This window comes from Pimephales promelas, chromosome 11, assembly GCF_988280905.1.
Source record: "Pimephales promelas chromosome 11, fPimPro1.hap1.1, whole genome shotgun sequence".
Taxonomy (NCBI): domain Eukaryota; kingdom Metazoa; phylum Chordata; class Actinopteri; order Cypriniformes; family Leuciscidae; genus Pimephales; species Pimephales promelas.
Window position 1 is genome coordinate 13,146,381 of NC_142779.1, and position 11,854 is coordinate 13,158,234.

At 38.0% G+C, this 11,854-nt stretch overlaps 3 protein-coding genes across 4 annotated transcripts; 1 reads left to right on the plus strand and 2 right to left on the minus strand.

The window, feature by feature from the left end:
- Positions 1–447: 447 nt before the first annotated feature.
- On the minus strand, positions 448–3,965 carry rhoua (ras homolog family member Ua). Its single transcript, XM_039672922.2, has 3 exons — positions 3,440–3,965; positions 2,941–2,999; positions 448–1,047 (listed from the first exon to the last, which is right to left on the minus strand). Exons 1-3 carry the CDS (start codon positions 3,687–3,689, stop codon positions 595–597), a joined length of 762 nt encoding a protein of 253 aa, XP_039528856.1. The 5' UTR covers positions 3,690–3,965; the 3' UTR covers positions 448–594.
- A 1,256-nt stretch (positions 3,966–5,221) lies between these two features.
- pdcd2 (programmed cell death 2) lies at positions 5,222–7,419 on the plus strand. The gene is made up of 6 exons (XM_039672921.2): positions 5,222–5,633; positions 5,831–6,070; positions 6,153–6,293; positions 6,382–6,482; positions 6,571–6,684; positions 7,167–7,419. Exons 1-6 carry the CDS (start codon positions 5,318–5,320, stop codon positions 7,329–7,331), a joined length of 1,077 nt encoding a protein of 358 aa, XP_039528855.2. The 5' UTR covers positions 5,222–5,317; the 3' UTR covers positions 7,332–7,419.
- A 1,161-nt stretch (positions 7,420–8,580) lies between these two features.
- On the minus strand, positions 8,581–11,800 carry tbp (TATA box binding protein). Of its 2 annotated transcripts, none has more exons than XM_039672954.2 (8): positions 11,665–11,800; positions 11,024–11,164; positions 10,223–10,548; positions 9,951–10,038; positions 9,545–9,636; positions 9,277–9,444; positions 8,962–9,056; positions 8,581–8,858 (listed from the first exon to the last, which is right to left on the minus strand). In XM_039672954.2, exons 2-8 carry the CDS (start codon positions 11,075–11,077, stop codon positions 8,779–8,781), a joined length of 903 nt encoding a protein of 300 aa, XP_039528888.2. In that variant the 5' UTR covers positions 11,078–11,164; positions 11,665–11,800; the 3' UTR covers positions 8,581–8,778. The 2 variants fall into 2 exon arrangements, with proteins under 2 accessions (XP_039528888.2, XP_039528889.2); XM_039672955.2 differs by having other exon boundaries at positions 11,024–11,159; positions 11,665–11,761.
- Positions 11,801–11,854: the final 54 nt, after the last annotated feature.

Here is an 11,854-nt window from a genome sequence, read left to right on the forward strand (position 1 = left end):
TGATAGTGTGTCCAAACATCTGCTTGTACTCAACATCACACTCAATGCTTTGACAGGTACACGACGAAGCACTTGAGCATCTCAGATTGAACCCGCTCTGGATCCCGGCTAACAAAGGCAAGCAATTCTGTTCGTGTAAGTAGAAGAAGTGTTAAAACAACAATAAAACGCTGGGTTTTTGTTGAGACCGACCAATAGGCTGCTTTTCACAGTGCCTGAATGAAAAGGGAAAATCTGATCTGAATCTGTAAAAAAGCCCTTAAGTCCACTTGAAACCTCTTCAAACAAGTGATAAGGTAAAGAAAGACAGATGACTCGTGTCCTGAACTGTTCACATGGGAATTTGAGGTTAACCTGGGACTTTCCAAATGGAGAGCAGAACCTAAAATTTAGCTGACAACTACTAGTCTCTAGAATCTTTCCATTTTATGATAAAAGCTTGGCGATCTTTTCTAAACGGTCCCATTCATTTCAAGTCCACCTGCGCTCCAGTTAACCCACTAACACAGTCTCATGAAGCAGATGAAACTGTGGCCATTTCATCCATAAAATTCTAAGCGAATCAATATCGACAGTACCATCATATTTTCGTGTCTACGCCAAACAGCAGTATTTCTTCCACCATGACTCGGAGAGCATCCTCATTTTATCAGGCGTCCGCTTCTTCAGCCTTTTCTGCTGCTGGCTGTCAGAGTACTGGATGCTAGCCACTATAGCCATGTCAAACACCTCCTTTAGGTTCTTCTGGGTGAGCGCCGAACACTCCATGTACGAGACGGCTTGCACTTCCTCAGCACACTCACAGGCCTCCTGTGGGTCGACCGGCTTCTCCTTGTACTGGGCCAGCTGGATGAGTACTTTGACGTCTTGCCGGAGGTCAGCCTGAGTGCCGACCAACAGTATCGGTGCCCTCGGGCAGTGCCGGCGGATCTCAGGCACCCACTTCTCCCTCACATTCTGGAAAGAGGAGGGACTTACCACACTGAAGCAGAGCAGGAAGACGTCAGCATTGGTGTAGCACAGCGGCCGGAGCTTGTCAAACTCATCCTGCCCAGAGCAAAGGAACATTCAGTTGTGATAAACGTCCAAGACAAACTAACACTTGTTATTGTTTTGGATTATTAAAAGTAGTTAAATGTGAAATGTGATTGGCCCCAAGGTTTTTGTTCTGCTCGCTTTGTTGTACATCAAATATTTTCTTACATAAAGGACTTACATTTGTTTTTTGAAACAGTTTATGTGCTGGATTCCCTTAAAAATGTACATCAGCATTTAGAACTTCATACTGTTAATTGTTAGATTGCTTTAGTAATAATGTTATGATTTACTATTAAACGTATTGTCAGTAGTAAGTTGTTGTATATGTATTATTTTCTTTTCATTTTTTTCTTTATTTTTTCTTTCTGTATGTTTATTGAAAAGAAACATTTGAAATATCATGCACTACTGTTCAAACGTTTAGTGATGGAAAGATTTTGAAAAAGTTTTATGCTTATGCTTTCCATTTATTTGGACAAAAATACAGTAAAACAGTAATATAATATTGTGAAATATTATTACAATTTAAAATAACTGTTAACTGAATTGTCTTCAGTGTCACATAATCCTTCAGATATCATTTTAATATGTTTATTTGGTGCTCAAGATATTTGTCTTATTATCAATTTTGAAAGCAGAAATCGTTGTTATCAATGTTGAAATCATGCTACTTAATATTTATATATTAATACTTAATGTTACTTTTTGCAGAATTCTTTAGTCTTTATCTTATAGTAATGTTACTTTAAATCTTTTAAACTGGGAACATCCAGGTCATGCTTATGATTCCATATCTCTGAAATATCAGAACCCGCTGTGAGGTCAGCGGCATGAAAGATATAATCTAGAACACAAATGTGAGATCTGTTGTTTATTACAGCTGCATTGCATTCCATCTCTTTTACTCTTCCTTTTGAGTCTCCAGCTTGGTTTCTGTTGATACACACCAAGCCAGCTTTCTTCTTATATTAGTCAACTGGACACATTCTAACATATGAGAAACAATCCCATCCTATCCTATATTTTATATAATTTAAATACAAATATGTTTGTATCTGGTTAATGAAATTTAAAATTCTGCCTGATAGTTATTTCCATGTTATGATCGATACCAAATAAATGGCTGATATAAAAGTTCTATATATACTATTTTTATAAATAAAGTAAAAATTAAAAAACAACTATTTTATATATTACAAATTAATTTATGCAGAACAAATATTCCATTTGAAATGTACCCGTGTTTTAGCATACTATAAATAATACTCTCAAGTCTTTCCGTGTCTCTCTCCTTCTCTTTCTTCCTCCATTTCCACTGGCCTAAACAGGACTGATCCAAATCTCTCTTGGCTTGCCTCCCTTCACTGTCTCCCCTTAGCTTGCTAAACTCATTGAAAACACACTGATCTCACATTTCCAGTGACTAGCCCCAGCTGTACCCCGGCTGAAAGTAGGTCTCCCTTTCCCTTGGATCAAGCCCAATTCATCACAATTAGACTGCTTCCCATTTGTGATCCTAGAGCTGGTTTCCCCCTCCCATAAAGGGAGAAACACTGACTGACCTATAATAGTGTGTTTCCATAGGATGAAGCATATACTTGCTTATGATGCCTGGACTGCAAACTTCAGTTGAACTTTACCAGAAAATCTTATCATGAATAAGCAAAACAACACTGAATCACTTTCTTTCTTATCTAGCAGATAGGCAACCATATGACTAATTAGGACATGACTCACAAGTCTGTTTACAGTTAAGAGAGCAGGGCTTCGACCAGCATGTGTTTGTGCAAACAATATGTCATCCTCCTTATGCAGGGACATGATGAAGTTGCACTGCCTTGAATGTGTTTGTGAGGTGGTTTGTTTGGGTCTGATGGTGCTGAGTGGGCTCAATGGACTGACCTGACCGGCTGTGTCACAAAGCTGAAGTTTCACAGGCTTGCCGTCCACAGCTACAACCGCTGCAGAAGAGAACAGTTTCGATTTGACATTTTAACCCTCTTTAGTCAGAGCACATTAAGACACATGGACTGTGATGATAAATGAGATTGAAATGGGTTGGTGAACTAGCTGGCCTTACAAAAACTCATATATAGTCATTGGCTAGTTCAAGCTGGTTATTAGTTGGTTGGCTAGACATCATGTTCCAAAAACCAGTTTGAACTTGTTATGTTGGAAAAACAGATGGTAGCTGAAGATGGTCTATCAAGCAAATGACCAGAAGTTTGGACAAGTAAAGTAATGGCCATCTTAGACCAACTAAAAAACAGCTACCCAAGGCAGCACTAGCTTAAACTGGATTTTCTAGCAGGTGGTTAGTTCAAGTTTTTAATTTATTACATTTATTTAATTTTTACATTTAGTTTTACGGTTTGATTTTGAATGCTGGCTCGATATTTACCTGCAAAGTTGTCAAACGCTGTTGGAACATACTCGGTGGGATATCCATTGGTGGTATAGCTCACAATGAGACTAGTTTTACCCACTGCACCATCACCAACCAACACGCACTTCACCCTGCGCTCCGCTGCAGACCCGAAGCGGCTCTTCACCGCGGATGATAAATCTTTGCCCCTGAATCTCCTCGGGGGTACCGGCGGCACAACCGTACCTGGGACAGGCTTATACTCTCCACCTCCTTGCGGAGGCATCGCTGAAAACACTGACCGTCCAAAAGTATCAACGCCAGTTTCAGCGATTCATCTCGCTAACGTTAGTGAATGAGAGACCGGAGCGCCAGTCTCCGATTTCATCGCGGTGTCTATTTATTTTAGAGGAGGAAAACGTCCGCTGAAAGCTGCATTTCAAATCAAGAAGTGTTTGCTTTATCTGGACGTAAAACAAAGAAACTCTGAAGCAAAAATAAATACGAAGCCCACACATGCACTGACCAGCACTGACGTTATGCGCCCATGAGGCGAGCCATCCTCCACCCTCTCTAAAACTGATCTGAGCACTTTACTCCTTTACACCCAAATACTGTGGCTGTGTCTCAATGCCTAGTCAGCCGCCTTACTAGACAGTGTTTTGAGGCGCGCGCAGCAATTTCGGTCCTACCCAAGGTAGGAAGATTAGTAGGATTTGGGACAGAGCCCATGACATCATCAACTAAAGTTCTGCAGACCTGCTGTTGTCATTTCTGATAAACTCAACTGAACAGGCGCGAATACACGCACAATATATAATACATATTCTATCTTTACATGGATATGTTTTTATTACTAAAAATCAACACTGAGCTCATCATTAGCAAGTATGTGATATATAGAAAAAAAGATTATGTGGCTATGACATGACTTCCAGTGTGTGGCACTGGCACATCATTAACAACCTTACAGTGACCCATGATTGTAAGTAAAATGACATAGCATTAATGTTAAGGTTATAAAATGAAAAAAAAAAAAACAACAACTCATGAATCATTTGTAATTGTTATATATTTTGTTATAGGATGTAATGGAGAATCAGATTTTTTTAAAATTACATTCATATTAATCTTCTTGGGGTTTTTTTTGATGCGATTTTGACACTGTCTCAGTTTGCTAACAGCATATTGAGGAATTGAGTTCCCTTTTTATAGGCTATGTCCCTCATAAATTTAGTTAGTTAGCTAGATATTTCAACAAAGACTGGCTTAAACTACTTATGAGCTTCCTTGCGATGCTAATGCAGGCACAGTCCAGACTGCCCAAGCTGGATTCAGGGGGACTGGGATGTACCCAGTAAATCCCATAAATCCCATCCCAGTAAGTGTTCTGCTATTGCAGCCCATCTGCCTCAAGATTGTGGCTTCACAAATGCTTTGCTGCACCTCGGTTGTAAGTGGTTATTTCAGTCAAAGTTGCTCTTCCATCAGCTTGAATCAGTCGGCCCATTGACCTCTAGCATCGACAATATATGGCTTTTATACATTTTTTTTTTTTTAAATAACGGTGACGCCATCTATTGGACACATTCTAAAATAACGGTGACGCCATCTATTGGACACATTCTAAAACGGTTTAAATTCACCCAAGAACAAGATAACGACGTTTATCTCTAGATAATAGAGACTATTCGTTCAGGATATTAATTATTTATAATACTAACTGATATATAAGTCATATATGATAGGTTCCAACTTCCATCCACATTATTTGCGCATTGCTCAGGCTGCTTATTTGTGTGTGGAACGTTAGTCACAGATCTTGTTTGACCCGAGCCCCGGTCTCAGATGAACAGACGCCCGCACATGACTCTGAAACCTTTTGCTTTATATGCGACTTTGAGAGTTTGACAGATGGCTGCAAAATCAGCAAAAGAGTCTAAAACAACCCGTGAGGTCGTGTTGGGCTTCCTAGAGGAGGCAGAATCATGGCAACTTCTTAGCGACCAGTTTCCAAGTAAAGTTGGAGGGAGACCTGCGTGGTTACGTCAGGTTGATTTGCCAACTGTGTCTGAATTACAGTGCGAGAAGTGCAATCTCCCAACAGTGTTTCTTCTGCAGGTGTATGCGCCTATTATGGAATATGATCGATGCTTTCACCGAACACTATTTGTGTTCTGCTGTAAGACACCAGCCTGCTATACAAGAAATGACAACAAGTGTTTAAAAGGTAAATTATGAGCTATCGAAATATGTTGAGTAGAACTTTCTTATGTATTACTCTTTGTGTTTGTGTTATTTTAATTGAAGATGTATTCATTTGGGATTCATCCCTCATTATCTAAAAGTGGTTTAGTTTAAACGTGCAAGCCTGTGTATAATACTAACATTAGAGTATAAATAATTCTGCTTTATCCCCATTTCTAGTGTTCAGATGTCAACTGCCAAGGAAAAATGACTTTTACCCTTATGACCCACCCTCTGATGAGAAGCCAGACCACGCAGTGGATGAACATCAGGTTCTGAAATCTGGGCTCAAATTGTGCAGACTGTGTGGCTGTCTGGGACAGAAAGCCTGCTCTCGATGTCACTCTGTCACATACTGCAGTAAAGAGCATCAGACCATAGATTGGAAACACCGGCACAAGAAAGAATGTTCAAATGAGGGTGAGTAAATGCTTTAATTATACATTATTTCTAATGAGTGCCGTATATATATGTTGTGTTGTCTTCATATTTGGATCTACAGCTTCTCATACTTCAGAGGAGCTTAATCCATTTCTCTTTCCTGAATGGGAGCTGGTTACCGAACCGGAAGAGCTTCCAGCAACAGATGAGGAACACCATGAATCCCACAGTTTGGATCAGAACATGGCGTGCTTAAATAATGGTATGCCTTTCAGCAGAATAGATTCAGCAGCTTGATATTTCTGTGTCTTGTCTAGGATTTGTCATTCCATTTTTATTTACTCTCTCAGATTTGGAGGACAGTGAGCTAGAGAGTATGGCGTTTCATGAAACACAAGACGCTAAAGTGTTTCAGAAGTTCAAGAAGCGAATTGCTAATGACCCACAACAGGTCGGTGATAAGAAGAGCAAATGCTACCCATGGCTGATGTCTGTTATATGGTTCAATGGCTATGTGATTGTATACGTATTTTTTTAAGGTTTTGCGGTATTGTAAAGAAGGATCTCCTCTGTGGGTGTCAGCTGAACACGTGCCACGTGATGACGAAGTTCCAGAATGTCCATGTGGTGCTAAACGTCTCTTTGAATTTCAGGTAAAATACATGTTAAATAAAAAGCACATTGTCATTTATACACTGCTGTTTGAAAGTTTAGGGTCAGTGAGATTTTATTCAGCAAGGGTCTATTAAATTGAACAAAAATTCTGGTAAAGTTGTTAATAATGTTACCAAAGATTTGCTTTTCAAAATTTCTATTCGTCAAAGAATCCTGAAAAATATTAAGCATTAAAATGGTTTTGAACATTGATAATAATAAATATTTCTTAAGCACCATAATCAGCATATTGAAATTATTTCTGAAGGATGTGAAAATAGAGTTATGGCTACCGAAAATCTTAAAATAAATGATGAAATAAATCCATTCATGGTGAGCATAGGAAACTTCTTGAAATATTATTGAACCCAAACTTTTGTTTTAAAATACACATCTATGCTTTGGTGTATCTCTTACATGTCATACCATACCATTAGATTAATGCATTTCATGGTTTAAATTGTCACTGTGTTTATTTCAGATCATGCCTCAGTTACTTAATCACCTCAAAGTGGATAGGACAGATGCCAGCATAGACTGGGGGACAGTGGCCATCTACACATGTGCCGACAGCTGTGACCAAGGCTCCAAATATTCTGCAGAGTTCATCTGGAAACAAGACTTTTCAGGAGATCAAACTGTGTAGAATTAGTCAATGCATATGAACTATTATTTAGACTTATATAATAAAGAAATGTGAACAATAAAGGATTGGTTCTTTCGAGGCACCCTCATACAGTGCAACATTTCTGCCCCTCATACTTCTGTTCTATTCATCAAGGATGCATTAAATTGATTTAAAGTTATAGTAAAGATGTTCGCATTAAGACATTTCTATTTCAAATAAATTTTACTCTTTTCAACTTTCAATTAATTAAAGAATAATGCCTTACCGTTTATACATAAATATTAAGCAGCTCAACTATTTTCAAGATTGATAAGAAATGTGTTAATAAAATTAATTATTTTATAAATCTGTTAACAAAATTCATTTTTATGCATAATGCATAAAATCAGCATATAAGAATGATTTCTGAAGGATTGCGTTTCACTGACTCTTAAAGATTCAGCTTTACAATCACAGGAAGTTATATTTTAAAATATGAATTTATAATATTTCACAACATTGTTTTTACTGTATTTATGAGTTAGGTATTCTTACTTAAATGTCTTCTTGAAGTTCTTGCATTTGAAAAAAAGCCCTACAATTTGTAAAGCAACGTCTTAACACAATTTTCCTGCCTTGTTATTCATAATAAAATTGTAATTTATTATTTGTGAAGGCCTGGAATGAAATCCAAAATTAATCTCACTAATTTTTCAGATTGTAAAAACTCATAACACAACAAAAATGAGAGGTCTTATTGCCATTCTAGAGTAGATACTGTAGCGATAAGCTGAAGTTGGCAAACATTTATTTCGATTCAATGTAGCAAAGTTAGTTACATAGACAAACAAATTAAATTAAAATGATGTCAGTGCTTTACATGGGGTTACTGGGAGACCTACAGCACATTATACAATGACATGTGAATTCGATTGTTAGATTTGCCAACTGTAACATCTTATTTAAAACTGTAACTTAAAACATCAAATCCACATGATTTCAACAACTGAAGGATTCGCAAACTTGTTTGCAAAGCTTTGTTAAAAAAAAAAAGCGCTCCTTCAAAAAAAATATTCTCGGACTGGTCAACATAGGCATAACTTCCCAGCCTTATTCCTTTCACTGATGGGCAGTCAACACAGACATCAGTAATGCAAAACACATAAAACCTGCTAATAAAGGGAATGTGTAAAAGCATCTATTAAATGATGAACATACATAATAAAACCATAAAAGAATTCTTTAAAATTATCATACATGGATAAAACAGTATTTTGAAAACCGAATAGCAAGTGAGAAACATTTTAAAAAGGTCAAATAAAAACAAGTTATCCTCAAAACAGTTCACTTTCTGAGTGAAGAAAAAGGTGTCCTTCATATTTACAAGCTTACAAAAGTAAATGAAACACTGTAGGTCACCCCAGAAATACCGGTGGGCTCAGCCAGTAATTCACCAGCGATAACAGAATGGTGCTCTGCCCAGAGATTATGTAGTCTTCCTGAATCCTTTTAAGATTGGGTATATATTCTCAAACGCTTCATAGATTTCTCCTCTAACTTTTGCACCTAGAAAAAAAAAAAAAAAAAAAAGACAGGAATTTCACTCAGAATCTCATACTAGCATTGAAAGTTACTGTTTGTGCCATTTTAAATACAACAATAACCTCACCTGTGAGTACAACTTTGCCTGAAACGAATATTAAAAGGACAATTCTTGGTTTGATCATTCTGTAGATTAATCCTGGAAATAACTCTGGTTCATAGCTGGGGGAAAGTATCAGCAGGATATTAGGTTTCATATCAAATGGTGTTAGTTTTTCCATCTCAAGACAGAATGATTCTGAATTCAAAAGCTCAGTGGATTAAATATTAAAATAAACCTATAAGCATAACTCAAGTGGTACAAACAGTAATAGTGTAGAAAATTTGAATTAACTTATGAGTTAGTTTGAGATAAAACTAATTAACAAATAAATAGACAAACCTGCTAAACTGCTGATGTGTAAGCACCAGGCCCTCTAATCGAATGGGAAACTTGACGTCACAGCTGCCCACCATGTTCTGAATTTTGAAGTCTAAGAATTTGGCAGGAAAACCCAACTTCTGCACCACTCTGGCATATTTCCTGGCTGCCAATCGGGACTGTTCCTCACTGCAGAAGCGATTGCACACAAAAAAGGCAAACACACACACTGCTGTTTGTTCTACACGTGTGTGATAGGAAGAAAAACACAGCAAGTTGGGACTCGTACCTTTTGGCTCCTGTGCACACCATCTTCCCCGAGCTGAAGATGAGGGCTGTTGTTCTGGGTTCTCGTATTCTCATGATGACGGCAGCAAAACGCTGAAATAGTTAATGAATATATGAGTTCAACTAAAGTGGATGTTTTTAATATTTTGCTTATTGTTTAGAAAATATCATACACTTGCAAGTAATTTAGATTTTTGTAACAAGAGGCAAAGCCCCTTTTAAGGAAAGTCAGTACACTTTGTGGTCATATTTGCAACAAATCCAGGCAGCTATTTCAGGCATGCGAGGCCAACTCTAGTCTACTTGAAACATACTTCAAATCAGAAAAATCCAAATCTGACATAACCAGTTTTATCATTTTTTAATGGTCAAATGGTATTAAAAAGGTTGTACAAAAACAATCTCACCTTTGGATTATATTCAGCATTTCTGGCTCGAAGTGCTATCGTCTTTAAGTCAAGTTTGCACCCCAAGTTTACAGTGGACACAATGTTCCTTAAAAATAAATTTATATAATATAACTTTAACATAACAGGAAATTGTAAACAGTTCTAATGAATTTAAAATGACAATCATGATCTTCTAGATCACAGATATATTCAATAACTTTGTTTTTTCTGAAAGGCAATCAACAATGTTTCGAACAGAATTGTGCAGTGATGACAGCTAAAGAACTCACTGTAACTGGGGAACAATGCCAGAGCTCTCTGAGGCCGGTGTGGCAGGAGTGACGGGGGTCATAGGGGTGAGAGGTGTGTTATAAAGTGGAGTGTTGCCTGGCAGTGCTGTGGTCGTGGAGACCTGTGAGTGGTACAGCTGGGGTGTCTGGCCTGAACCCGCCACCATCCCACCCTGCTGTTGCGAGGCCGCCTGTTGCTGCTGCTGCTGTCGCTGCTGCTCCTCCAGGAGGGACAAGCTGTTGGTGTTCTGCACTGGCTGTGGTGTAAGACCCGTGCCGTACGGCATCATAGGACTGAAAATGGGCAAGCCAGGTGTCATGGCTCCCTTTGAATAGAGACGAGGTGAATTAACTTCATGCATTGAATACGTTTTGTTTAAAATACCTGTGTTTTGTAAGGCCTGGAATACACCACACAGTCTGGAGGAGTCAACACTAGTTGCCGAAAGTCAGAGCCAGTCTCCAGATTTGAGTTGACAATCACAACAAAATAATAATAATAACAATAGTTTATAAAGGGCACAGAATCAGATTTTTTTTGTTTAGCCTCAGACTATGACTCCATCCAGTCAACAAATATTGAACATGTTTGATTTTATAACACATTTTCAATTGTCGTGCCGCGTCTGAGGTTGTGTTTGGAACGAATATAGTCTGGTATTGTGTGATCCTCAGTTGTTTGCCCAGCTTTCCTCTATAACCATTTCTAAAGTTGTAAAGATGCCTATATTTTAAAATCGGTTGTGATTTCTAAAGCTGTGTATTAACTATGTTTACTCAACACAACACTACATTACTCACCTGTGGAGAAGCCAGCCCTTGAGGAAAAGGTGGTATACTGTTGTTCTGCTCCATATTGACAGGTTATGAAGCAAAACAACCTAGCAGTGATTTCAAGACTAAATTAGGTCTTCAAGTCTCAATGACTTCAGAAGACCTGTGCTGAAAACAAGAACAAACAAAAACACTTAGCACACAACAGCACAATACTTCCGAGACACTTGCGTGTATTGTGGACAGATAAATAAATGCAACATAATTGCATGGTTTGGTTGTAGAATAAACACTACGGGGTGTCATTACTTCAACTTAAGCAGGAATTTAAATTTGAAAGTAAACTACAAAACATATCTAACGTGTCAATTCTGTAAACAAGTGTAGGGTTCTTGTGTGTATGTTTGTTTGTTTTTGTAGTGTGGCTCAATGTTATACATCACATTTGAAAGACCTCTTAACATAACACAATTCACATGCAATGGAAAGCGACAAATGAGTTGACAGTAGTGATCAAAACGAATGTCTACGGAGCAGACTGAAGCCCAACGTGGCTAGCTTTTGTGGCGCTAATCTGTTCGTTACGAACTGAAACAGTTCATGCTATATAACAAACATGTTTTCCGAAATAGTGTAATAGATTGTGCATTAAAAAGGTACAAACAAACCGATATTTCGCAGAATCCACCAGGCTGGCTTGGAGTTTGAGTGGAACAGTTCCAGAAACACAGGGAGCGCACACAAGTTACACGCACAACAACTTCCGCCGAGTTTATGTTATTATCTTCCGGTGCATTATGGGGTTTTTAAATATTCACACAATCATTTGCCAAAATAATATTTTTTTTACACGTTATA